The sequence below is a fragment of the Paramacrobiotus metropolitanus genome, unplaced genomic scaffold (assembly GCF_019649055.1).
Source record: "Paramacrobiotus metropolitanus isolate TYO unplaced genomic scaffold, Prichtersi_v1.0 Parri_scaffold0000070, whole genome shotgun sequence".
Classification (NCBI taxonomy): Eukaryota; Metazoa; Tardigrada; class Eutardigrada; order Parachela; family Macrobiotidae; genus Paramacrobiotus; species Paramacrobiotus metropolitanus.
The window spans coordinates 681,603-705,350 of record NW_026570290.1 but is presented as its reverse complement, the minus strand read 5'-3'; the positions used below and the strand labels follow the sequence as shown (position 1 = coordinate 705,350).

Here is a 23,748-nt window from a genome sequence, read left to right as displayed (position 1 = left end):
TGGATCGTAAGTAGTCCATGCCCGGCATTGCGATTATAATGGTCATCCGGCAATGGGCGAATTGAATGCGCTACGAAAATGCCTGAATGTAATTTTTCGGCCGGCATTTATTTGTCTAGTGGTGTCCAGTGCCCATCTTAGGTAGGTTTTTATCGACAGCCAAATCTTTTCTTTTCTCGTTGGTAGTCAATATACGCTTCGAAATTCTCCGCACAGTCACCATCGCCTGTACCTTTGCGGCGTGACATCCCCCCCAAGTCGCATTCGTTTCTAACAATAAAGTTAGAAAGATGCTTTAACAAGACCGGCATGATGTCAAAATATCTTTTTTGAGGATTCTGGCATTTATGGCGCACTGTCGGCGAAGGCGAAGACATAGGCGAAGAAAATGCGGGTGCCGATAGCATTTTCTCTCTGCCGGGCCGGGGTTCGTAAGTTCTCTTGCGAAGGCGGCATTCACAGGCGCCGAGAATTTAGTGTATAACAGCACAATGTAGCGGCGAAGTCGGTCGTGATTACTTGAATCGAAATAACGCTTCTTCCGAGCCAGGATAAATCCGCATTATCTCACTAGGAGGTGCGGATAATCTACCCGCGGCCTGTCGTAAGGGGTCCCGACAGCTCTTTTTGACCCTGGCCGTTAAATAGGCCCGTCCGGGCGCCAGTTTATCATGTATGTCAACATCGTACAGTAGTTAACTGAACAGTAAACACACACCACGAAGACGGTGCTTTCTAGTGCATGATTTCCTTACGGGTAAAATGGTTTTTTGTCGGCTTCAGTAAACATGTTCCCAAGAGCTATCCGCAAGAACTCGGAAACCTTTGAGTACGAGTACAGAGGAAGAGGAATATATCTGCTAATATTTGGAAATTAGCAAACTAATGTCACGTGTAAAGTGGAGTCGAGTCGATAGTTGGTGTTAGCATAACGCACCCGGAGGGTTCTTGATCAAATAAAGGCAATACCACAAAATTTATGTGCAAAACCGTTTTATACCGCCCGCTGATGACAACTCTATGCTTGCAAATAATTGTGCAATGCAGCTACCGTATGCCGTATGGTTTCCCTAACAAACTTCACGTTTGTTTAATTGAAACACGCTTCATACCTTTCTTTTTAAAAGTACAGACTCGATGTGGTCGTATCAAACGGACATTGTTTTTCGAATATTAGTGTTTTACACTGAGGTAAACTTGTAAAGATAATGCAGTTTGCAAATACGAAGTTCTTGAAATCCTGGACGGATGAGCTGCCGAATACTTGGCTGCTACTTATCCGCTTAACCGGCTGCGTACAATATCCCCACCGCTTCCCCGGCCAGTGGTGCAGAACAGTCAAAGAATGTACACGGTTTCTAATCCCTACAACCATACTGCTGGTTTCGGCCTTTTTTGGCACGTCGGATATCGTTGACAATATTAAAATCCATTCCACATTTTCCACGCCCAGTCAGCTTCTCATGTCAACATCGTTACTGGCCATGGGAATCCTCTATCCTGCGTTTTTCATCAGCGGGATTTTCGGATTCCAGAATTCTAAATACCATTTGAAGGACGCTAGAAAGTTCTATGCAGCATATTTGCAAATCCGAGACAGAATGATCCTTGGTGTGCTCTGGATTCTGCTGATGCTGCTGTGCTTACTGAACATGGTGGCTTACTGCAGTCACACATATGAGGACTTCCACACCGGTGATCATTTCGGCAACGTATCATCCAATGGTAACGCTACGCTCAACTGGTACAGCGGGTGCATTTCGCTGGTATATCTGATTGGCGACCTCAATCTAGTTGCATTCCAAGGTTTTGTCACTATGTGGTGCTGCTATGTGGGGACTGTGTTTAAAAATATCCGCGTTAAAGCCGCCAGAACCGGCGACTGGAAGGTAGTGCAAGAATGTGCTGCTGACCACGCCTTCCTTAGTACTGTGTGTCTTAAAATGGCGGACGACCTGGGATTAAGCGTATTTTGTTTGATCACCTCGGATTTCGTCTATGCACTGGTTTCTACGGATAATCTCCGTAAAGAATTCACTTTTGCTGGTCTCGAAGAAAGCTTCACAGCAGACACTGTCGGTACGGTGTTTGCCTTGTTGATCACATTCCTGGTATCCATGGTATACGTTCACGATAAGGTACGACCGGTAAATTTGTTACTGCGATTCGTATTTTTCTTGACACTTTAAAGTTGTGACTCTAGGCTCAGGAACTGGGAAAAATCTTGCACGAAAAATTCAACACCCAGAACTCCGAAGAGCACAACAGAATGCTGTTTAATTCTGTATATCGACTACACACCAATCCACCGGGATTTAATGTGGCCGGCATGTGCGTTATAAATCGCGATTTTAGTGGGACGGTACGTTTCGTCTTGCCATAAGTCATGTAACTCAACGCTGCCATAACTGAATAACTATTAAATTGCTTGCAGATGATTGGATTGTTCGCAACATATTTACTACTGACTTGGGACAACTAGTTTCAGGTCCCAAGCCGGGAAATGCGCTGAAGACCTAGGTTTTTCCCTCATGATTATTATTATTATTATAGCAACTACAGTAGCCAAACTCCATTAAAGGAGACTTTAACCCTAAAGTGAAAACTTTTGGGTGTTTAGGCTATTGGAAAATTTTTTTGTTTAATTTTGAAAATTTTAGTCAGTCAGATAATGACAAACAAACACGATATAAATCAACATCAACAAAAAATATAAAAATGGAGTTTCGGGAATCGTGGAATGCTGTTAGCGCCAATGGCAGCTACTTCCTAGTTTATACTCCCGAGGTGGCATTGTCGTACTTCATGCTTGTATTTTACGTAGAATCCGGTGAGACACTAGCACTCTGTAGCAGCTTTTACCAAACAAATGTAGTGTTCGTCACGCAGATAGCGGAGCGCCGGAGAATCGAAGTTGTTGTTGATTTAGCTACCACCAGAGTTGCCTTAATCAAACAATGGAAATATGGGCATAGTTCATTCGTGTATCTGTAAAAGTTTATACTGCAAAATGCAGAGATGCAGCCGTTCAACTGTACTCAATACGACGCACGTCCTAAATATAACGTCTGTTTAGTTGGAACAGTGCATGTTTTGTTTATCCAAAAAGGTATCTAATCGTATCACACTGTTAAGTTGCTTTAACACATTTGCAACACTACTGAGAATACGAAATAATGCCATTTTCAATCGTGGAACTCGTAAAACCTTGGCCGGAGAAGCTGCCAAATGCTTGGCTGCTGCTGATTCGCTTAACCGGTTGCTTAGAATTTCCTTGCCGCTTCCCAGGTCATCAGAGCAAAACAATCATCGAATTTACCCGTTTTTTTATTCCTACAGCCATACTGCTGGTGTCGGCCTTTATCGGCACAGCCGACATCGTTGACAACATTAATAATGACTCCACATTCTCCACGCCCAGTGAGCTTTTAATTTCAACGTCTCTTCTTGCGCTAGGAGTTCTGTATCCCTCATTATTTATTAGCCAGATCCTAGGTATGCAGAATGCCAAACGTCATTTAGACGACGCTAGAAGCGTTTTCCAACCGTATTTGCAAACACAAGATAGAGTGGTCCTTGTCGTCAACTGCATTATTCTGTCGTTGCTGTCCTTGTTGCAAATGGCGTCCGTTTGCAGTCACACATATGACGAATTCCGAACCGGTGAACACTTCGGTAACATACTCGTACTTAACAGTACGCGCAACTGGTACAGTGACTTCATTCCGTTGGTGTATCTGATTGGCGATCTCAATCTGATTGCCTTCCAAGGTTTTATCGTTATATGGTGCTGTTGCGTGGGTATCGTGTTTAAAAAAATTAGCGACAAAGCCGCCGACGCCAGCGAATGGAGAGTATTGCAAGAATGTACTGCTGACCATGCTTTCCTTAGTACTGTATGTCTCCGCATGGCGGACGATCTCGGAATATGCGTTTTTTGCTTGATCGCTTTGGATTTCTTCTATGCATTGGTAGCTACGGATAATCTGCGGAAGGAATTTACTTTTACCAGTATCGAAGAGGATTTCAAATTCGACACTGTTGGCACGGTGTATGCATTATTGAGCGTTTTCGTGTTGTCCATGGTGTACGTTTATGATAAGGTATCGACCGGTCAATCTAATTGTATCATACAGTTACCGTACAGTATATAGCTACATACGTGTTAGATTGTCTTTATCTGCGACTTCATCTAAATTCCACCCTTAGGCACAACAGTTGGGAAAGATCTTGTACGAAAAATTCATTTCCCAAAACTCCGAGGAAAACAACAAAATTTTATTTGCCACGCTGCACAGGCTACAAAGCAGCCCGCCAGGGTTTAACTTGGCCGGCATGTGCGTCATAAACCGCGCTTTTGTTGGAACGGTACTTTTTAACTTTCAGCTTCGTTCTGTTATGTGAAAACAGTGAAATAGTGTTACATTGTTGCATTTGACTTTTGTTTAATTTGTAGATGATTGGACTCTTCGCAACCTACGTGCTTTTGACTTGGGACAAGTAGTTACCCATCACAAGCCGGTAATACAATAGGTACTCGTATTAGGTACTGATAGGCAGGTACTCTGAAATTTGCTCCCTTGTCGCCAGATATTTATATGCACAGACTGTAAATTCTTTTGCCAACCTTTACGGGTATTTGTTTATACTTATACTTTGGTTGTGTGTTTGGATGTGTTTCTGGTGCACACTACTTGCTGACTTTGTTATTACAGTTTGAACCACGAACCGACTGGAGGATTTCCGCTTTTTTGTTCAACACTTTACATAAGTAGATCTGAAGCATGAAATGCATACATTACTGCTCCAGCCGTTAATCAGTGCACATCAGCAAAGAAATACGTGCAGCGTGAGTCATCATTAGAAAAAAATAGAAAAGGGAACGTTTCGGGGTGTTCAACTGGTAAAGACGGTGCTGTTATAAGCTGCCAGCAGGGTCGGGTAACAGCTGCTCCCTGCCCCAGAGGTGGGCTGACACATGGGCTGTGTTGTAGTCCATGCGCCATATGGAACAAAATCTTTAAAATCAATCGTGCAGTATGGCTTGATGGCGCTGATGACCGCTGTACTGATGATACTGCGTTCATCGGTGGACAGAGCGGGCGGGAGCTTCCGCGTGAGAACGGAGAGTTGCGGGTCACCACATATTCCCGTGCTGGCCTTGTAGTTCGCGCAAGTATAGAACAGGATATAGGATGTGTAATCCGTGGCTATTACAACTGACTGGTCAATGCCTGTCAATAAAAATTATTTTGCGCATTACTTGAATAAAAACCTACAAAGAATAAATAAAATAATTCAAATAAAAAAGTAATTATAAAACTGCTGCAACAATAACAGCCATGAAGGTCAGCAAATTCGATAACCTGTATGATTTTATTTGAACCACAGGGCGTTCGTAACTGGTCACGGCATATAGGGAACCAAATTCAGAAAATTTCGCTTTGTATAAAAAGGTAGTGTACTACCGTTGTATGCTTAAAGAAATTTTTATCTGCTTTGGAGAAAAGGGCGTGGCCAAACAAAAAATTAAAGATTTCACAATACCGCACTATACATACAGCGCGAGATTGAAGTTCACTGACAACACTGAACTGCGAATTTTTAAAAATTCTTTATTGGCTAAAATTTCCACGCGTATTCGTTTCTAAAAGTGATTTTTAAATTAGCAAACACGTAAGAAAAAACGTATGTCTGAGAACATGCAGTTTGGTAGCGGTGGCATGGGCCGGCGCGCGTGGGCTTGAGATTTGTCGGTGCTCGACAGCTGCAATGGAATTATAGAAGTACGGCAAAGAAATTGTGAGCATACCTACAGTATAATATTATTATGTAGTGCAGTATTGTGCAACCTTTTAATTGTTCGTTTGGTCAAGTCCCATTCCACACAGCAGACGAAAAATTATTTATTTGCGTACTACGGTAGTATACTACCTTTTTACAATAGATGAAAGTTCTCTGAATTTGGAACCTTGGTAAAAATAATATCTTATGGTATTTTATCTCTCACTTGCTGTTTCCGGTGTGGTACTAAGATCGTACGCTGTCCCTAACTGTCGTCCATCCGTGCTGATATGTGATGCTTCGATCGAGGTCAAGCATGTACCATTTATCGAATAGGCAAGTTCCTGCTGAATGACACTGGCTGGTACATCGGTGGTGGGGTAGTGGCTCTTGCCGAAGCTGGTGAAATAATTGATGTAGTTCGTAATCCCGGACGCATCCACAGCGGCTTGAGTTATGTTGGTCTGCCATACAGAGTAGGCGTACCATGTTCCTGTTATCTGCAACCCTTATGTATCATAATTTGATGATAATCAGCCGTGCCGTTCCCGAAAGGACACAATAGGTAGCACTTCGCGCAGAGAACACTGGACTTTAGTCTCCCACGTGCACTGTTATTAGTGGATTAAAAAACGGTGGATGTCTTGCACAAATGTACAGAGTATCTTTACCTTTTCTGGATCGATAGTCTGCCCGGGAATCGTATTTGGAAGCGGGCAGTTAGAGCTAGGTTGTGGTTGACCGTTGTTGCTTGAGTCGGCGTACAATGCGCGCCCGCTGGCGCCAATGAAGGCGCTAGCACTTGGAGCGAAACATTCTAAAAACAGCATAGAGCTTCTTGCTAACGGTAACAGCAACGATATAAGATAAACTGCGTATACGTTATCAAAGAAAAATATCTAACAAGTTATGACCGAGTTATGGAATTGTCGACAATTGTCTACAGTAATTTTTTATACCAAAATTTTTGCATTAACGTGCCCTTGCCTTACCGTTGAAAACCATCAGAAATATATATACAATTTCTACAAGCATACATTCCATGGTTTAAAAATGTTTGTATAGCTATACGAAACAATTTCTACTTCTAAATGCGCCACATACAAAATCAACAAAATCACGCGACGTTACTAACGAAAAAAAAACGGGTGTACCGGGTATACTTTATTTGTTTATATTATATACCACCATAACGCATACCGCCTTCTACTGCGGTGTTGAATATTTAGTCGCTTAGCTAATATTCCATAAGTGTTCTTTGACACTGCCTTATGAAATTATGCTTGAGTATCAATGAATTATCTTAACATAAAGTCTTCAGTCTTCTCTGGCATGCTATAATATCTGTACATTTGACTCCAAGACGGCACATTGCGCCGACAACGGAACACATTGCCAGCTTTTCAGTTGTCTATCGTTTTCTGTAATAATATCGCGTAATAGACAGTAAAGTGAAATTAAACTCTGTGCTTGAGAAACTGATTTTCGAAATGATTGATTGTCTGTAATGTAATTTTCTGGTAAGCATTCTTCAACTTATCTTTCTCAGTTATATAACAACTAGTGTACAGATAGTATCAGTGTAATTTGTCGTAAGTCTGAGCTTTTGAGTTTGATATAAATATACAAATTCCTGTGTTAACTTTATTTAGTTTTAAACGATGCAGCCTGATACAATAGAAGCAAAAGCTAAACATAGCAACAGTAAAAGCTCAGTAAGCCTATAAATTCATTAAAATTTAATTGATGGCTGAGTGTACGAGTACCGCAGGTTCACTTACAGGTTAATGCTTTTTGGAACTCGCAGCTGTACTTGTATCCATGAATACGCCAATATTAAGATTAGTAGGTTATCGTTATCAGATCTCAACAATGTAAACGTTAGTCCTAAAATTTCATAAATATAGGTAATTTACGTGGCCCTAAAATTATTGACATTTTAAAATAACAATATTAGTATGTTTTCTTCCTTTGTTCAATAAAAAACTGCTCTAATAAGTTAATCAGAAAGAACACTTTTAAATAAAAATAGTCAAATTAAACCAAGCCGTTTTGGATTTTCTGCGCTCGCTTTCTGAATTGCTTTAACTAAATCACTTACACAATCAAAAGTTTTACTTTAAGTTTTACATTAAAGTACAAGGCATATTATTTTACTAAGTCGGTAATGTCTTTCCGACTGCTAACAGGTGAGCTGACAAACTACCGCGAAAGAAAAATACGACCTTTATTGCGATTTCGTTCCTATTCGTATTATGTACACATCAGACTGGGTTAGGTTTCTACTTTCTACATCTGCAAGAGAGGAGAGTGTAGACTGCAGAAGTGGAGACTGCAGAGTGGAGAGTAGTTTAGAGGATGCGATCCTGCAGTCCTGCTGTCACATGGTTTGCCGCCCTCGAATAATGTTTGTAATCTCACAATCAGGGCAATTTTCAGATTGCCCGACCTTTAATAAGGTAAAGGCTACGCAGTTAAAGGTGTACATGTGTCTCCTAATTTGTTTAGAAGGTTTAGAGTGAAGCCGAATGGCAAAGCATAATACAGTGGTTACTGTACGAAATTAATATAATCTGAATAAAAAAACCTTCTCAAAAATCGATAAAACTGCGCTTATTTCCAGCATCAAAACTGTATTTCTACCGGATAGGTCATAGATAATGCGAGATGACGCAGCTTATGAATCGTTTAAATTCCGTTTAGTTAATAATCACTTTCCTAAATGGTCTTTTTTGAAGCAAAATTTCAGCCATTTTCATAAAAGCTCTTCCGCACATAAACAAGCAAGACATGATCTTTGAAGAAACTGAGATTGAGTAGTGTTCGTGTTAATTTTTTACGCTTGCATTTTTGGTAAGATACCCAAAATATGCAGCATTTCCTGTCATGATAGCTATTTAAGCTATATATTATTTTTCCAAAGGAATTGTAAATGTTTTTCAACTCAATACAGCAACAACAGCTTGCTAATCTATAGGTGCTCAGTCAGCTCCCCAGAGTGCAGCTCCCACCTGGTGGTTTCAGGGAATTACAGTAATTGTCAATGCGTCAAAAGCGGAACCTGTACTGGTAGTCTATAGAGCCCTATCAAATGTATAGAGAAGCAGCACTCGAATCTTCTCTTTCTGCCGATCGATATAGCTTAAATTTCCACATAATTTCAACCGGCCATTGACCAAGAAGATCTCCAGATCGTTATACACCTTATCTGTTTTTCGCGAAGTACGTTTTCCATTGGGTTAGCCACAATCATTACCGGTGGTCGGTTAGAACCATGAAATTCCATGAGAATGTCCACATTGGTAGCAATGTTCTGCAAGCATGGCTGACCGCTTTAAAATTCCTTGGGTGGAGCGAGATGTATCAAGTGACGACAAATCGCCGAGAAAAAGCACTCGTTTTTCTGCAACGGCTTTGGTCATTCTGCATCTTCGGGGCTGTGTGCTTTTACTCCATCTGCAGTATAAAGGAGCTCTTGCAGCGGACAAGTCCAATGGCGTCACCCAGTGATCTGCTGGTGTCAACATCCCAGATATTTTTTAGTATCGTCTTTCCGTTGGAGATGCCCTTGGCCGTCTACGCTTTCCGTCATGCGCGGCGCCACCTGCAGTCCTTGGCCGTGTATAATCTGCGCTATCTCAAACCATCTGACAAGAAAGCGACAATCGCGGCCGCATCACTGTGTTTAACGGTTTGTTTAATCGTCATCTGGATTCGTGTGCAGATCATGCTGCCCTGTTGCAATAAAGCGACGGGGAACGATTCGGTATTATTCATCACCGGAACCAGTTTTTGGGAGCATTGTGGGACGTATACAGTTTACGCAAGCCTCGTGCCGGACTTTCTGTCGACCGCAATGCAATTTTTCATAGCGACATGGTGCTTCTGTTTGGCGGTTTTATTTCGCAGGATCGGTAAAGAAAGCAGCAAAAACCAGTATAACGATGTGTCTCGATTCCGACAATGCATCTTCGATCATATCACACTGACCCAGCTCACCGGCGACATCGCCTCTGATGTTGAGTGGCTCGTGTTCTGCTTTGTGGCCGTCATGTTCTTCTTTGCATTAACCGTTTCCGGTGGCATTCGCAATGGCTTTGTCTTCGCCACACGTGAAACATCCTGGGAAGACGGCGTGAACGCTTTCATGGCCGTGGCGGTATTACTGGCCGCCATGACATACCTTTTCGAAAAGGTCAGTAAAAAATTGATTAAAGAGCCGTCAATGCTGCGTTTACTACGTGATTGTGTCGATCGCCGAATGGTCGAAGTGGTTAAAGCCGGGCAAAGAAGATTTAACTCGATTGTACTCGCAAATCCGACAGTTGGGCACCGTCTCATGGGCGAAAGTCTCATTAATTGCGCACTGTGACACTTCTTAGATCCAGGATATGCTGCCGGTGGTCTCCACGATCGTCACAATGGACAAAGTCAAAGACCACAACGACCTCCTGCAAGCGTCGTCACAAATTCAGCTGATGCTGAGCGCGACACCGCCTGGCTTTACAATAGCTGGAGTGTGGGTGGTCAATCGTGAGTTTATAGCGGCGGTAAGTGGTTGTGAATCAAGTAAAATTTTACAGTCGACGTTTCCTATTTAAATTTTTGGTCCCGGAAACCGCTTGCTTGTTGCACTATATTATATTATTTACAGATGATTGGTTTATATGCGACTTACATTCTCCTGACATGGGATAGGAAATGATTCAAATGAAACACTTCCACCACTCTCATTCCGTGGGCTCTCAAGGCACCAGAATGCTTCGCGTTATTGGTAGCTTGATTTTCTATGATTAATCATTTCTGCGAGGTGTGCAGATGTGCTCTGCAAATGATTTTGATTGCTAAATTTTGTGCTCGATTGGAATTACATATACTCGTAGATATTAGGAATTTTCGATGAGTATTGGTGAAAAACTACGTAGTAGTACCTGTACGATATATGACCCTTCTCAAACAGACGGTTCTTCGAGAAAAATAAGGGTTCTGCGGGACTGGTGTATAGTAAGTCGCCTCCCTTGAATTTGTAGTGCCCTGTGTTGGAAATAACCTTATAAAACTCGTGTGACTGCAATTTGATCACACGAAGATACACCAAGAGTGCATATTTTCCGAGCATTATTTGCAGAATGTTGCAGCAGTCTACATAGTAAGTACCGGTATATAGCTATTCGTTGCCGAACATTTTGACTTACCTGAATTCTTGTTTGAATTATTGTCAACAGCAGCACTTGCCCAGACATCCCGGATTCCCGAGGGTCAATTTTGTAGCATTAGCGAATTACACGGGAACTTGTGTAAATAATATGTCAAACAATTCTGATGAATGTTTCAGCCTTATGACTCGCTATTGATCTTTGACAGAATAGTACTCTTTGTGTGTAATCATCTAAAATAAGAAGGTGGAACTGGTGTCTTCGAGTCTAACATACCTTCGAGTAACATACCTTCGAGTCTTCGAGAAAACGGAAAGCCGTAAGCCGCATCGGAATCGGAAATGGTTAACCTCGCAAAGTGGCTAGAGCAGGCGGACGTCGTTGATAAAGTCTTTTACACATGGTCCATCGTGCTGAAAATATTTGGATGGTGCGAGCTGCCCTCGACAGTAAAGGATCGAAATGGCAAAATACTCAGTATCCTACAACGCTTGTGGCCTACCTGCCTCTTCATCAGTGCATGTATCTACAGCATCTGCACTATGAAAACAGTTTACCAAAACTCAGTAGCACCAACCTCACCCAGTGATCTCTTGGCACTAATGTCCCAGATCATTCTGACCCTTGTGTATCCGTTGGAGATTCCATTATCAATCTACGGTTTACGCAAATTTTGCCAGCATGTTGACGCACTTAGCCCTTACAGCGCGCTGTATTTCCAAAAGCGTGATAAAAAAGCCTTTATTATAGCGGCATCTGGATGTTTCCTGTTCTGCTTGGCCAACAATCTTCAAACACTGCCAAATATATGGATGGGGGACCCTCTTTCCACCCATAACATTACAGTGGGCGGTCCCAGCTTTTGGGAGCGCTTATCGGAGCTTAATTTATATTTTTGCTTGTTACCAGATTTGTACCATGGTACTCTGCAAGCTTATATCTGTACATGGTGCATCGGTTTGGCGCTGGTGTTTCAACGTATCGCGAAGGTCAGTGAACAGCATCGACATGGCGACGTGAATACATTTCGACGTTGTATTATGCATCACATCGGCTTGACCGATCTAACGCAGCAGATTGCTAGCGATATGGGATGGCTAGTGTCATACTCAATAACGGTGATGTTTGCCTATGGACTGGGCGTGGCAAACGAAATCCGCAGCAGCCTAGTCTTCGGGACGCGAGTGCGGAATTGGAGCGGTGGATTAAGCGCATTAGCGATCAATTCGGCCTCGTTGGCTGCAATGACCTATCTCCATGACAAGGTTTGTGCTGGGCTGATCACCATCTGGTTTTAGACAACAATATAATTACGGTTGATTCAAGTTTTGAGATTCACCGTATCTAACTACTGTAATTTATCTATCACCTATTCTATTACAAGACATTTAGAGCTCTGTTATTTAATAATCAAACGAACTGTGACAGATTCAGGATATGTCTCCAGTAGTCGCCAGGACAACGACACTGCCAAATATCAAAGACGACAAAGAACTGATACAGATATCGATGCAGATGCAGATCGATTTAAATACAAAGCCGCCTGGTTTCTCCGTTGCCGGCGCTTGGATTGTCAATCGCGAGTTTATCGCTGGGGTGAGAAGAAATTATTTTGCAAACGCCGTTTTTAGGTTGTTGAACCGTTGTTCTAGAATTCAACTGAATTATATAATGGGATTATTTGCTTTGCAGCTGATCGGTGTGTATGCCACATACATTCTCCTGACCTGGGACAGGAAGTGATGGATAGCGACGTAGCAGGATTTCGGTTCGCAAAGCACTATTCCTCAACTGAATTAATTGGGTTTTTATATATACTATCTACGTACATCTTTCGAATGTTCGAATGTTACGTTACTTTTGTTTTATTTCGTGACAAAACGAAATTCATAGCGCGATTATAATTATTCGATGAAAATATTAAAGAGCAGCGCATATAGCGATTAAGGATTTCTCTTGCGCAAATTAAAGCAAATATTTTTTCAACAATGACACGGACTTTGGAAACTGAAACTTTTTCCTGCTTAGAACTGTCATGTGAGATATGCGTTTAACTGGATATCACTGATTTCCCTTGAGTGCGCCTGAATTTACATTGATTACTGTAACACTACGATTTTATTCTACGTAAGCAACAGTTGAACGTCCTAATGCCACCTGACTCTGAAGATTAAGAATGTGAGATCAGTGCACGATAGTCCAAAGGCAAAACTCTGCAATAAACAAACTGCATAAGGCAAACTCTGCAATAAATTTTACCGCGAGCACCATTTTGCGAAAAGCCGCTGAATCCGATGTTACGGTATGTGGTATCTTTCGTCTCCTGTTAAAGCTCACAGCGGCAACATGAAGTGGTTAGAACAAGCGAATGTTTCGAACTATATTCTCGAGAAATGGTGCGTCCTTCTTAAGTTTCTGGGCTGGTGTGAAGTGTATTCGGAAAGGAGAAACCGCTGGCAGAGGTTATGCACGACTGTACAGCGTATCTGGTGCGCCGCGGTATTTAGCGCCACCTGCGTGTACAGCATCTGCTCCTTGAAATTCACGCTTGAAGGCATGCCAAGTATAGTAACACCCAGTGACCTTTTGGTGCTAACCTCACGAATCATTATTTCAGTTGTCTATCCTTGCGAATTTGTTGTCGCGGTGTACTGCTTCCGTAACATCCGTCAGCACATGCGAGCGCTGAGTGTTTTCAGCGAGAAATATCTGTACGAGTGCGATAAAAAAGCGATATTAGCGCTCGGAGTACTTTTGCTACTAAACTGCTTGGCAGTATTTTATACTCGCACAGAGGTTGCTTTTTCTTCTGACCATGTCAGAACTTATAACGGAACCGTGCTATCAACACATGCTGCTTCCATGTGGAGCCGTTTCGCCGCCCATCAAAGTTATTGGAGTCTAATTGGGGATTTCTTCTCCGCAGCCATGCATTGCTACTTATGCATGTGGGCTATTTGTGTGGCCGTCGTGTTTCGCCGCATTGCAAAAGAATGTGCACCGTATTTGGGGACAGAGTGGACCAGATTTCGGCAGCATATAACAGACCACGTTGGCTTAAGCAGGCTGACGGTTCAGGTCGCCGACGAGGTCGGATCGTTAATGTTGTGCTTTGTAGCGGTGTTGTTTTTCTTGACCTTAACCGTTGTGGACGGAATACGGAATGGGTTTGTCTTTGATTCCCCGGATATGAGTTTAAAGGCCGTTAGCGGGCCGTTGACCATACTATTTTACCTCTTGGTCGCCATGGCTTACGCTTTTGAAAAGGTTGGTGAAAACCTTTTAAAAAAGCTGTTTTTAAAATATATATAATAAATATTAATATTTTTTGATCTCACATCCCGGCTTTTATAACTTATAGATCCAAGATATAACGCCAACGGCTACAGCCGCTGTCATGATGGAGGAAACAAAAAGCTGGAGTAACACGCTGTTCACAATGTTGTTGACCTTGAATACGAGACCGCCGGGATTTACCATTGCTGGAATTTGTAACGTGAACCGTGAATTTTTAGCCACTGTACGATTTTCAGCTCGCTTCTTTTTTGGCAAAACATATCACAATAAGATGTATTCAATTAGACATCCACATTTGTACAGCATTTGTATATTTTGTAGATGGTTGGTCTGTTTGCAACTTACATCCTTTTAACCTGGGACAAAAAGTAAGAGAATCCATCGCAAATGCCGACTGTTGACTTAGCCAACAATGTGAGGAGCAACGTCGATGGATCACCCTTTCGATCGAAATAGGGACACACCTTTGCGAGCTAATCTCTCGAGCTAGTGTCAAATGTGTCAATATCAGATGCCCATGCATTGTTGAATATGTAAGCACTCTTGGAGCCGTATAGAGCGAAGTTTAGCGTCACGAATTCAGTGCACTGCATGAATATTGTTAGGTGATATTTTGCGTGTCCTGCTTTTAGTGTTTCGTAATAAATTTGTAGCACTCAAATTTGAAATTAAGTTTTTCCAGTTGTATTTGTCGTTTTGAATGGTAGCGTCTACATTAAAACTGGGTAGCATTTATGTGAAATTTTTCGGTGGTGGCCGCGTTGATCGGAATTACTTACTGTATCTATATACTGCGTAGTTAGTTTTACTGGGCGTAAGAAAGGCGTGATGCCATTGCAACTTGCCAACGGCAAGTTGCCATCACAGATTGCTTGCAAATCGCAATGAACGTGAATCATGTGACCAATTCTTGCGCAAGTAAAAATAAATAAACACTCATCAGTCATCGGTACAGTGCTAACTGATTTCCGCCGGTAAACATCCATGTAGCAACTTCACATGGAGAAGATGTCTCCCAGTGGAACGCTTTGCTGATTGCCCCAATAAGCCTTGGCAAATTCTCCATATCCATGTGACTGCTTTTCATTAAGTATCATTTGCCCGAATGGTAAATTATACGAATTTCTGGATTATTTTTTCTTCTACGGCGTTGAGAAACTGGTATCTCATTAGTGCCAAATCTTTTCCATGGCGCTGTTTTTTGGATGTATCAAAGCTTTACGAACGAAGCTCACAAATTGGATCACTCAAACCGACTCCCCACTGAACATTTTGCGCGCATGGTGCGTCTTCCTGAAAATATTTGGAAGGTACGAACGACCGTCGGACAGTCAAGACCGCTGGCAACGAATATGCAACATCATCCACTTGATTTACTGTACCGGAATAATTTGTGCTGCTTGTCTGTGGGCTGTCTGCAATCTGAAAATGGGCCTGCGTGTAATTAAATCCGTGAATGCCCCCAGTGATCTGCTGGTCTCCGTTTCTACCGTGGCGGGTTCTGTTCTTTCACCAATGTCCGGTATACTAATGTCTTACGGTTTGCGCAACATTCGCCAACACATATCAGCGTTACATCAGTACATGCGATACCTTTCCTTTCCGGACAGGGTCACAGTCGCGGTTGCGGGAGTGTTTGTCGCCGTGTGGTGTCTGCTGTCCTTTCGGCAGCCCATTGGCTCGCTCATATCCTGCTCCTCTTCTGGAGTCCGCAACGATACACATACCGATGCGATTTTCGATTTTTGTGTGGCGCACAATTCGCAGGTCACTTTTATACCTGATTTGCAGTACCTTACCGGACAGTTTTTTGTCGTGATCTTGTGTATTGTACTGGGAATGCTGTTTCGGCGGATTGCCCGTGAATGTACTAACAGTCTGGGGAATGACTGGTCAGTATTCCGGCAGTGCCTGCTGGACCATACTACACTGGGGCAGCTCACTGCACAGATAGCCGGTGATCTGGGACTGCTGATATTATGTTACACTACGGCGCAGTTTTTTGTGGCAATGATGCTGACGTACGGCATCCGAACCAAATCAGTTTTTTTTATGGAGAATCTGAATGTGGAAACCGGGATCGAAGCAGTGATCATTCTAGCCCTGCAACTCGTGGCAATGGTTTTCGTCGCTGAAAAGGTAAGTTTATACCTTATGCATGTTGCTTGAATGACAAAGATATTGACATTCTTCGAATCTTTGTCAACTTTCGAAGCTCCCTGTCGCAGTTTTACAAGCGGAGCCCGACCCGCATTCACTGAAGATTGAGTAAATTTTAAGGATTTTTCAATAGTTCCAGAGAAAATTCGCTACCTACTTCTTACAGGTTCAAGAAATCGCACCAACGATTTCCCTGAGTGCAACCATGGAAAACACCGGATCGCAGGGGAATTTGCCGTACATGTCGTTACAGCTGTTATCGAACTTAAACAGTTCCAATGCACCTGGATTCAGCGTGGCCGGAATATGCGGCATTAATCGAGCATTTTTGGCAGCGGTATTTTTAACTGCTCGCTTTTACATGTATTTTTCGTACCGCCATGCTGTCTGAGTATAAATGTGGCACTAATTGGATTTTTGCATTCCAGATGATCGGCTTGATTTCAACGTATGTCCTTTTAACGTGGGATAAGAATGAAGCAGTTATACACTGCGTTCAGCAGCCTGAATGTTAACAATCATTTTTAACCTGTTTGTATTGCACTATGTAGCAAGGCGATTTCGAGTTACAAACTAATTTCGAAGTTGTGCTTTACATAATCGAAAATCATGCGCAGTGGCCAAAAAGCCAAAACAAAACAAAAACCGAAAGCCAAAACATCTGCGCTGGAATGAATTTTGTGTGAATTGGGTTAAAAGTAACTACAGACGTAGTTATGCTACAAACAATGTCTGCATACGTGTACACTGCACTGCAAAAAGGTTATGCGCACAGTTTGGTAATGCATTTTAAAGAATCTAAGGGAAGGTCCGGTAGAATGATCTCCATTAGCCTACGAGGATGTGCAATACGTACAGTTTCCGTGATAGTTTGACGCTCCATTTTACTCTTGAGATGTTGAACTAAGCGTTCGTTTGGCGTGGTTGGCGACTGGCATTAGTCTAAACCATTTTCTGTTTCTCGCTGATATCAGCATTACTGATATCTTGCACAGCCAGAATTGTTCTGTCGGTTTGAACTTTGGAGGACCGCACTACACTGGCAAACCGCCTAACCCGCCGCTGATGACTGCGCCCTAGTAATTTTGCTATCGGTGGAAATTGTATTAACACATATGGGTACAGTCGTCCCCTGCGGAGTTTCAGTCCCTGCGGAGACGAAATCTCCCAGCGGAGCGTTGTGCTGACTGTTCTCTGAACCCCTGAACCACGATGCTTCTCCTTACCCATGCGGCTGATTTATTTTAATTATTTTGCCAAATTTTACGGATTCTTTGGTGGTAGTCTTCGCACTGCTCTTGAAAGCCTCCGCTTCATCATTTACTTTTACATGTCTTTCCATGGCGTCGTTCTGTGGATATATCAAAGCAATCCCATTGAGATTGACAAGTTGGCTCACTCAAATAGATTCACCGTTGAGCATTTTGCGGGTTTGGTGCGTCGTAATGAAGGTATTTGGATGGTATGAAAAACCACGGGGCCGTAAAACCCGCGGACAACGCTTACGCAACACCTTTCAGTTGGTCTACTGTATAGCGATTATCTGTGCGACATGTCTGTACGCTGTCTGCACCACGAGGATGGGACTGCAACTAGTCAAGTCCGTAACCACGCCTAGTGATCTGTTGGTGTTCGTTTGCTCCGGGGCCGGTTCTGCTGTCTTCCCTGTTTCCAGTTTACTTCTTTCCTACTGTCTGCGCAACATTCGGCAACATTTATCGGCACTACATCAATACATGCGATACCTTCACTTCACGGACCGGGTGACTGTTGCTGCTGCGGGAATGGTGGTATCTGTGCTCTGTTTGCTGTCCTTTTGGCAACCCATAGAATCGCTCGTAACTAGCCGTTCGAGAAGTGTCCTCAATGAAACACACGCCGACCAGCTTTCTGATTTCTGTCTGGCGCATATTGCGTACATTACCTTTATACCTGATTTGCAGTTCCTCACCGCGCAATTTTTTGTTATGATCTGGTGTATTGTGCTAGGATTGGTGTTTCGGCGTATTTCTCGGGAGTGCACGAAGAGTTTAGGGAACGATTGGCCGGTGTTCCGCCAGTGTGTGCTAGACCATACAACACTGAGTCGACTCACGGCGCAGACAGCCGGAGATTTGGGGCTGTTAGTTTTGTGCTACGTCACAGCACAGTTTTTCGTAGCGATGATGCTGACGTATAGCATCCGAACAAACTCTCCCTTTGCTGTTGTTAACATGGCGCTGGAAACGGGGTTCGAAGGAATATTCATGCTGCTACTGCTACTCGGAGCGATGGTGTTCGTCGCCGAAAAGGTTAGTAGCCATTACTACTGGACCCAGTACTGGTGCATAAATTAGTGTTTGTTCCCCGGTAAAACAAATGTTGGGCCGCATTGTATGCTAGCGATTGGCTTGCCAATGCAAGATTGAGTTAACGCCGAAACTTGCATCTTTCTTTACTAAGCACGTTTTATGAACGCCTCCAATAAGTAAAAGGATAAAACCTTACTTTTTACAGATCCAAGAAATCGCACCAGCTGTTTCACTGAGTGTTACTATGAAAGACAGCGGATCGCAGGGAAATTTATTGTTCATGTCGTTACAACTGCTATCAAACTTGAATAGCGTCAATGCACCAGGTTTTAGCGTGGCCGGAATCTGCAGCATTAATCGCAGTTTTTTGGCAACGGTAAGCTTTCAAGTTACTGAAATCCGGAAGTGGTACAGAACTGACTGAACGTTATTTTCTACCCCAGATGGTCGGCTTGGTGGCTACGTATGGCCTTTTGACCTGGGATAAGGACGAAACGATTTCTAATTGCTCCCAGTAACTGGAATGTTAAAATCGGTGTCCAGTTATGTGGAACCAGGATCCTGAGTTACAAGTTTATTTCTCAGTCATGGTGTACGTAAATCCAACATAATGTCTGTACAACAACACATAGTTGTGGGTCGTACCGTAGCGGAAAACTACGAGATTAAATACTTTGTCGGTTGGTAGCATGAAGGCTACGGGATGAAGGCAATATATATAATTATACCTTCAAGTATATGTACTATATTTGCACTCATATGAAGGACTAAGGTGGATTCCCCGAGGTGAACTTTTTTGTCAATGTCGTAGAGATTTAACCATTTAGGTCTAACTGTTGCAAGAGAAGACCTGAACAGCTCCGTACGCAATTTATGTTTTGATATAGCTATTAGGTATAATTTAGACATGTTTATCTTGGCACAGAGGCTCTGTTGACGATCGGCTTCCCGCACCATTATGCACCGCGCACCATTATTCCGTACTAATAAGGCGTACTTCAGGGATGTGAAGATGTGAATTAGATGTAAAGCTTAATGACACTGTTATTTGTACATTTTCTAAATGATTTTAAAGTCGGTAATTTGAATATATTAATTTGCATTTCTTTAGTTCCTCTGCAACGTTGTTCGGGATTTGATTCAGCTAGTGTTGAACTGCGGGATCTCTTTCCCAAGTTAGGAGTACGTAAGTTGCGATTAGACCAATGCCCTACGAGCAGAATGCTTGAATAATAAAGCATACTACTTCCGTAATCCTAATTGTATTAAAGGCCAATGACAGCGTTCAAACCAGTACCGTTGCAATAAAAGCGCGATTGACGATGACCATTCCAGCCAAACTGAAACCCGGAGGAGCGTAGTTCAGGCGATACAAGGTCATAAAAGAAATCATCTGTATTTCTTTTGGCGACTGCGTGGAAAAGTTTGAATGCAAAATCATACCAATGTCCTGCGCCTTGAAAAATCAAGAACGTTAATTTAAACACAAACTGGAAATCGCTTGTACTCAACCGGTGTTTGTCTTACCTTGTCGTATACGTACGCCATAGCCACCAGTGCAATATACGGTAGTGTGAGGAGAATCATGCTGCCTTCGAACTGGAAATCCACCTTCGCGATGTCACTGGGATAACCGTTTCGTATATCATCCACGGTGACCAGCGAATAGAGGAATGTTGACACAGCCATACAAAGTAGGCACATTCCAATCTCGTCTGCCATTTTCAAGCAAGCTGCGCTGAGAATATGATGATCATCGATGCATGTCTTCAAGGCTTCCCAGTGAGTTCCCACTGCGTCCGCTTCGTCAGTAACCTTTTTGAACAGTACTCCCAAAAAGCAACTCCATACAATAATTATGCATTCGAAAGCCAGCTGATTCAAATCGCAAATAAATGAGAGAATGGGATATAATTCGCCATACCTAGCCCAGAAAGACTGTTGCGGCGTAGAAGCATTTGATATGTTGCAAACATAGTCGGAAGTAGATTTGAAAACGCTGCGAACACGTAACGCACTTGAAGATAAAAGGATCACCAAGACACCCGTCCCAGTAATGAGTACAATGATCTTCTCTCGCCGTTGGAAGTAAACGTCACGAAATTGGTTGAATATTTGCAGATGCTGTTTGGCGTTTTGGAAGCCGGTAATTTCGGTCATGAAGCACACTGGATACAGTATGATTATAGAAACCAGTTCGGAGACAAATACCAAGAGATCGCTGGGAGAAGAAAAATGTTCAGCCAACGTGGTCTGCAAGATCTGCTGCAATGAGTACATACTAAAGAGAAAGGCAGAAGCAACCAGGACAAAGACCGGTACAATATACTGCAGAATGGCGTACACCCGTTTACCACAATGCGCCGGTAAAGGCTGCGGAAACTCGCGGCATCCTGTCCATCGTAATAGTGCCAGCCAGAATGAAGGGACGTTTCTGGAGATAAGGTTCACAACGTTTGTATCGCGCTTATCAAATGAGAGATCCTCCAACTCGGGGCACGGCTTAACGTTTGCCATATCTTTACGGGTGTTCAAATTTGAGAAAACTGAGCAATCTGCTGCACTTTGCCACAAACCCCGAGACTAAGGAACCAGCTCGTTGTTCGGATAGGGAAATTCTGCTGCCTCTTATTTAGAACTTAGTAGAAACTTAGAAGAAGGGCAACTTAGTAGAAAATTGCATAGCATAGAAGTTTTATTCCCATCAGACGATGCATCTGTTTGCGCAAAGCGGTGAATATGTTCATATGGGAACATTGTCCTAACAGTAAGGCGCGGGATGCAGTGTTTGCCGACCACTTCTGCTGTCTGTGTTACGGTGTTCTCAACCAGTGAATACTTAACTTATTTAGTTTCCAATAGATTCTAGTTGAAAACTGAACAAAAGCTACTGGGACACCACAGAAAATGCGTACCCAGCGTTCAATAAGGAATCCTCTTGGTGCCGTCCTTCAATGTTTTCGTAGAGGATCCAATCGGCACCAGTAAAAATACGTATTGAGTTTCAGAGCTCTGAGTTACGTCAACCACAAAGTCTGTCTTGCCTGTTTCTTAAACAAACAAGCCGCATGGGTCTAAAGGGACCATTACATTTCACTTTGTAAATTTCACCCATTTTGCGCGCGCTATTAATGCGTCCTACATGCGAGTTTTAGTATAATATACGACCCATCGCTATCATTTCAAAATTCATGTTGTAAATTTGGCAATGTCACTGTCAGAACTAATACAAACATGCATGACGAACTCCGAACCGCTTTCTGTGTCACAGTCGAGTTTATCCGGTAAATTTCACATGGATTTTGTGGACTCCGTATCCAACAGTATTCCAGCCCGTTGGCTGACCGCTATGCGTTGGTTCGGCTGTTGCGAGTTTCCGCAGCCACTACCGAAACATTACGGAAAGAAAATTCTAGGCCTTTTTAAATGCATCGCGCCCGTTTCTGTGGTGATCATGGCGGCTATCATGTACAGTGTTTTCGGCGTTCGAGACGCGTTTCGGGATCGGATGACCAATCATTTCTCATCACCGAGCGACTTACTCTACGTGATTTCACGTTTGGTGATTTTTCTCCTTTACCCAGTATCTTTTGCTTCGCAAATTGCCGGATTACAGAATGCCACACATCATCTGCAAATATTCAATAAAATTCGCGACATTTATTTTACCCGGAAAGACAGAATCGTCCTGTTGGTTATCAGCAGCGTGGTGCTAATGAATTGTCTTATGACGGCTGGTGCACGTCTCTACGGTATTTTTTCGTCAGATTCCGAAGATCGCCGTAACATTACGGACGTTTTTTCTCAACCACATTCAGCGTGGGAACGATATCGCGCCGTAATTCCTTTTATCCTTCTGTTTGGCGATTTTAATCAAATAGCATTCGTGTGCATGATTGTCGTATGGAGCTGCTACTTGGGATTGCTTTTTAAGCGGATCGGTGCGGCAGCAAACAGCTTGGCCGATTCCGATTGGGATGGTGTGAAGCAATGTATTGACGATCATAACACGGTCAGTACGACCTGCCTGAAGCTGGCTGACGACATCGGGATGTGCCTGTTCTGTTTGGCGACAACCAATTTCTTCTATACTCTGACAACAGCCGATACACTGCGGAACGGGATTCAAACGGAAGTCGAGCAGGTCGATTACCACATAGAAACCGCCGTCGTAATGATACTGGCCCTGGCTGTAACCATAGTTGCCATGGTGTACGTTTACGACAAGGTATGTACCTTAGATCGCCCTGTTTCGTATAAAAATTTACCAAACGTCCTCTAACTCACCGATTTTTTCCAACCAGCTTCAGAGTGCAGATTTGCCTTTTTTAAAATTTTAATATTACATTCCGTTAAAAGTTTTCCGATCGAGTTGAAAAATTTAGAACACGAAATGATGGAAGAGTAGTTCCGGTCAACTTCCGCCATCGAAAGCATTTGTATATTTCCAGCGAAATTTTAAGGACATCGGTCCAAACGAGACTTTGGCTCAACAGTTACCTTTTATATTTACACGTTTTGACACTTAGTTTTACCGTAATTCACCAACGGGAAGTTACGCGCACAGACGGTTTTCATATCAATATGTGCAAATCATTTGGCAGTTACATAATGTCATAAAAACATGGGAAAGTGTTTGAACGCGTGTCCGTACATGATCACGAATTTGGTGTACCGGTCACTTCCCTTAACATATATAGCCCAGTTGACCCTTAAACTCAGACTGCGAAACTGTTGTACGCGTGAAATTTCTGAGTGTGTACACGAAACTAAAACTAATTGATAAAAAAGGTCTGCATATCTGCTAGCTTAATTAGGTAACAAATTTAATCTCTTAGGCGCAAGATATCGGCACTGTATTGCAGTCCAAATTCTCACCATCAGCTACAAACGAAATGCATACGATTTGTCTGATGACAACGTATCGTCTCAGTACCGCTCCACCGGGTTTCAATTTGGCCGGCATGGTCGTCATCAATCGTGCCTTTATCGGGACGGTACAGTCTTAAATATAGTCAGAATTATTAGTTCTAATTATGTGTGCCATTATGTGCTGTGCG

At 42.8% G+C, this 23,748-nt stretch overlaps 4 protein-coding genes across 4 annotated transcripts; 3 read left to right on the top strand and 1 right to left on the bottom strand.

Annotated features, from left to right (window-relative positions):
* The first annotated feature begins 3,837 nt into the window (after positions 1–3,837).
* LOC129594709 (uncharacterized) lies at positions 3,838–4,597 on the top strand. Its single transcript, XM_055491485.1, has 3 exons — positions 3,838–4,103; positions 4,210–4,368; positions 4,457–4,597. Exons 1-3 carry the CDS (start codon positions 3,909–3,911, stop codon positions 4,502–4,504), a joined length of 402 nt encoding a protein of 133 aa, XP_055347460.1. The 5' UTR covers positions 3,838–3,908; the 3' UTR covers positions 4,505–4,597.
* A 221-nt stretch (positions 4,598–4,818) lies between these two features.
* Positions 4,819–6,906, bottom strand: LOC129594718 (uncharacterized). The gene is made up of 4 exons (XM_055491501.1): positions 6,777–6,906; positions 6,456–6,601; positions 6,011–6,284; positions 4,819–5,234 (listed from the first exon to the last, which is right to left on the bottom strand). The coding sequence occupies exons 1-4, from the start codon at positions 6,826–6,828 to the stop codon at positions 4,897–4,899; spliced, it is 810 nt and encodes a 269-aa protein (XP_055347476.1). The 5' UTR covers positions 6,829–6,906; the 3' UTR covers positions 4,819–4,896.
* Positions 6,907–11,980: 5,074 nt separating this feature from the next.
* Positions 11,981–12,723, top strand: LOC129594647 (uncharacterized). Its single transcript, XM_055491400.1, has 3 exons — positions 11,981–12,205; positions 12,369–12,536; positions 12,633–12,723. The coding sequence occupies exons 1-3, from the start codon at positions 11,981–11,983 to the stop codon at positions 12,681–12,683; spliced, it is 444 nt and encodes a 147-aa protein (XP_055347375.1). The 3' UTR covers positions 12,684–12,723.
* A 3,487-nt stretch (positions 12,724–16,210) lies between these two features.
* LOC129594722 (uncharacterized) lies at positions 16,211–16,955 on the top strand. The gene is made up of 3 exons (XM_055491505.1): positions 16,211–16,376; positions 16,564–16,734; positions 16,826–16,955. The coding sequence occupies exons 1-3, from the start codon at positions 16,248–16,250 to the stop codon at positions 16,910–16,912; spliced, it is 387 nt and encodes a 128-aa protein (XP_055347480.1). The 5' UTR covers positions 16,211–16,247; the 3' UTR covers positions 16,913–16,955.
* The last annotated feature ends 6,793 nt before the right edge of the window (positions 16,956–23,748 follow it).

Coding starts and splice junctions, on each gene's coding strand:
- LOC129594709 (XM_055491485.1), top strand. CDS start 3,909: ATGGCGGACGATCTCGGAATATGCGTTTTTTGCTTGATCGCTTTGGAT. Junction 4,104..4,209: donor TGGTGTACGTTTATGATAAG/GTATCGACCGGT, acceptor TTCCACCCTTAG/GCACAACAGTTGGGAAAGAT. Junction 4,369..4,456: donor ACCGCGCTTTTGTTGGAACG/GTACTTTTTAAC, acceptor TTTAATTTGTAG/ATGATTGGACTCTTCGCAAC.
- LOC129594718 (XM_055491501.1), bottom strand. CDS start 6,828: ATGGAATGTATGCTTGTAGAAATTGTATATATATTTCTGATGGTTTTC. Junction 6,285..6,455: donor AGACTATCGATCCAGAAAAG/GTAAAGATACTC, acceptor TAAGGGTTGCAG/ATAACAGGAACATGGTACGC. Junction 5,235..6,010: donor TACCACACCGGAAACAGCAA/GTGAGAGATAAA, acceptor TTTTATTGACAG/GCATTGACCAGTCAGTTGTA.
- LOC129594722 (XM_055491505.1), top strand. CDS start 16,248: ATGATGCTGACGTACGGCATCCGAACCAAATCAGTTTTTTTTATGGAG. Junction 16,377..16,563: donor TGGTTTTCGTCGCTGAAAAG/GTAAGTTTATAC, acceptor TACTTCTTACAG/GTTCAAGAAATCGCACCAAC. Junction 16,735..16,825: donor ATCGAGCATTTTTGGCAGCG/GTATTTTTAACT, acceptor TTTGCATTCCAG/ATGATCGGCTTGATTTCAAC.
- LOC129594647 (XM_055491400.1), top strand. CDS start 11,981: ATGCATCACATCGGCTTGACCGATCTAACGCAGCAGATTGCTAGCGAT. Junction 12,206..12,368: donor TGACCTATCTCCATGACAAG/GTTTGTGCTGGG, acceptor GAACTGTGACAG/ATTCAGGATATGTCTCCAGT. Junction 12,537..12,632: donor ATCGCGAGTTTATCGCTGGG/GTGAGAAGAAAT, acceptor TTTGCTTTGCAG/CTGATCGGTGTGTATGCCAC.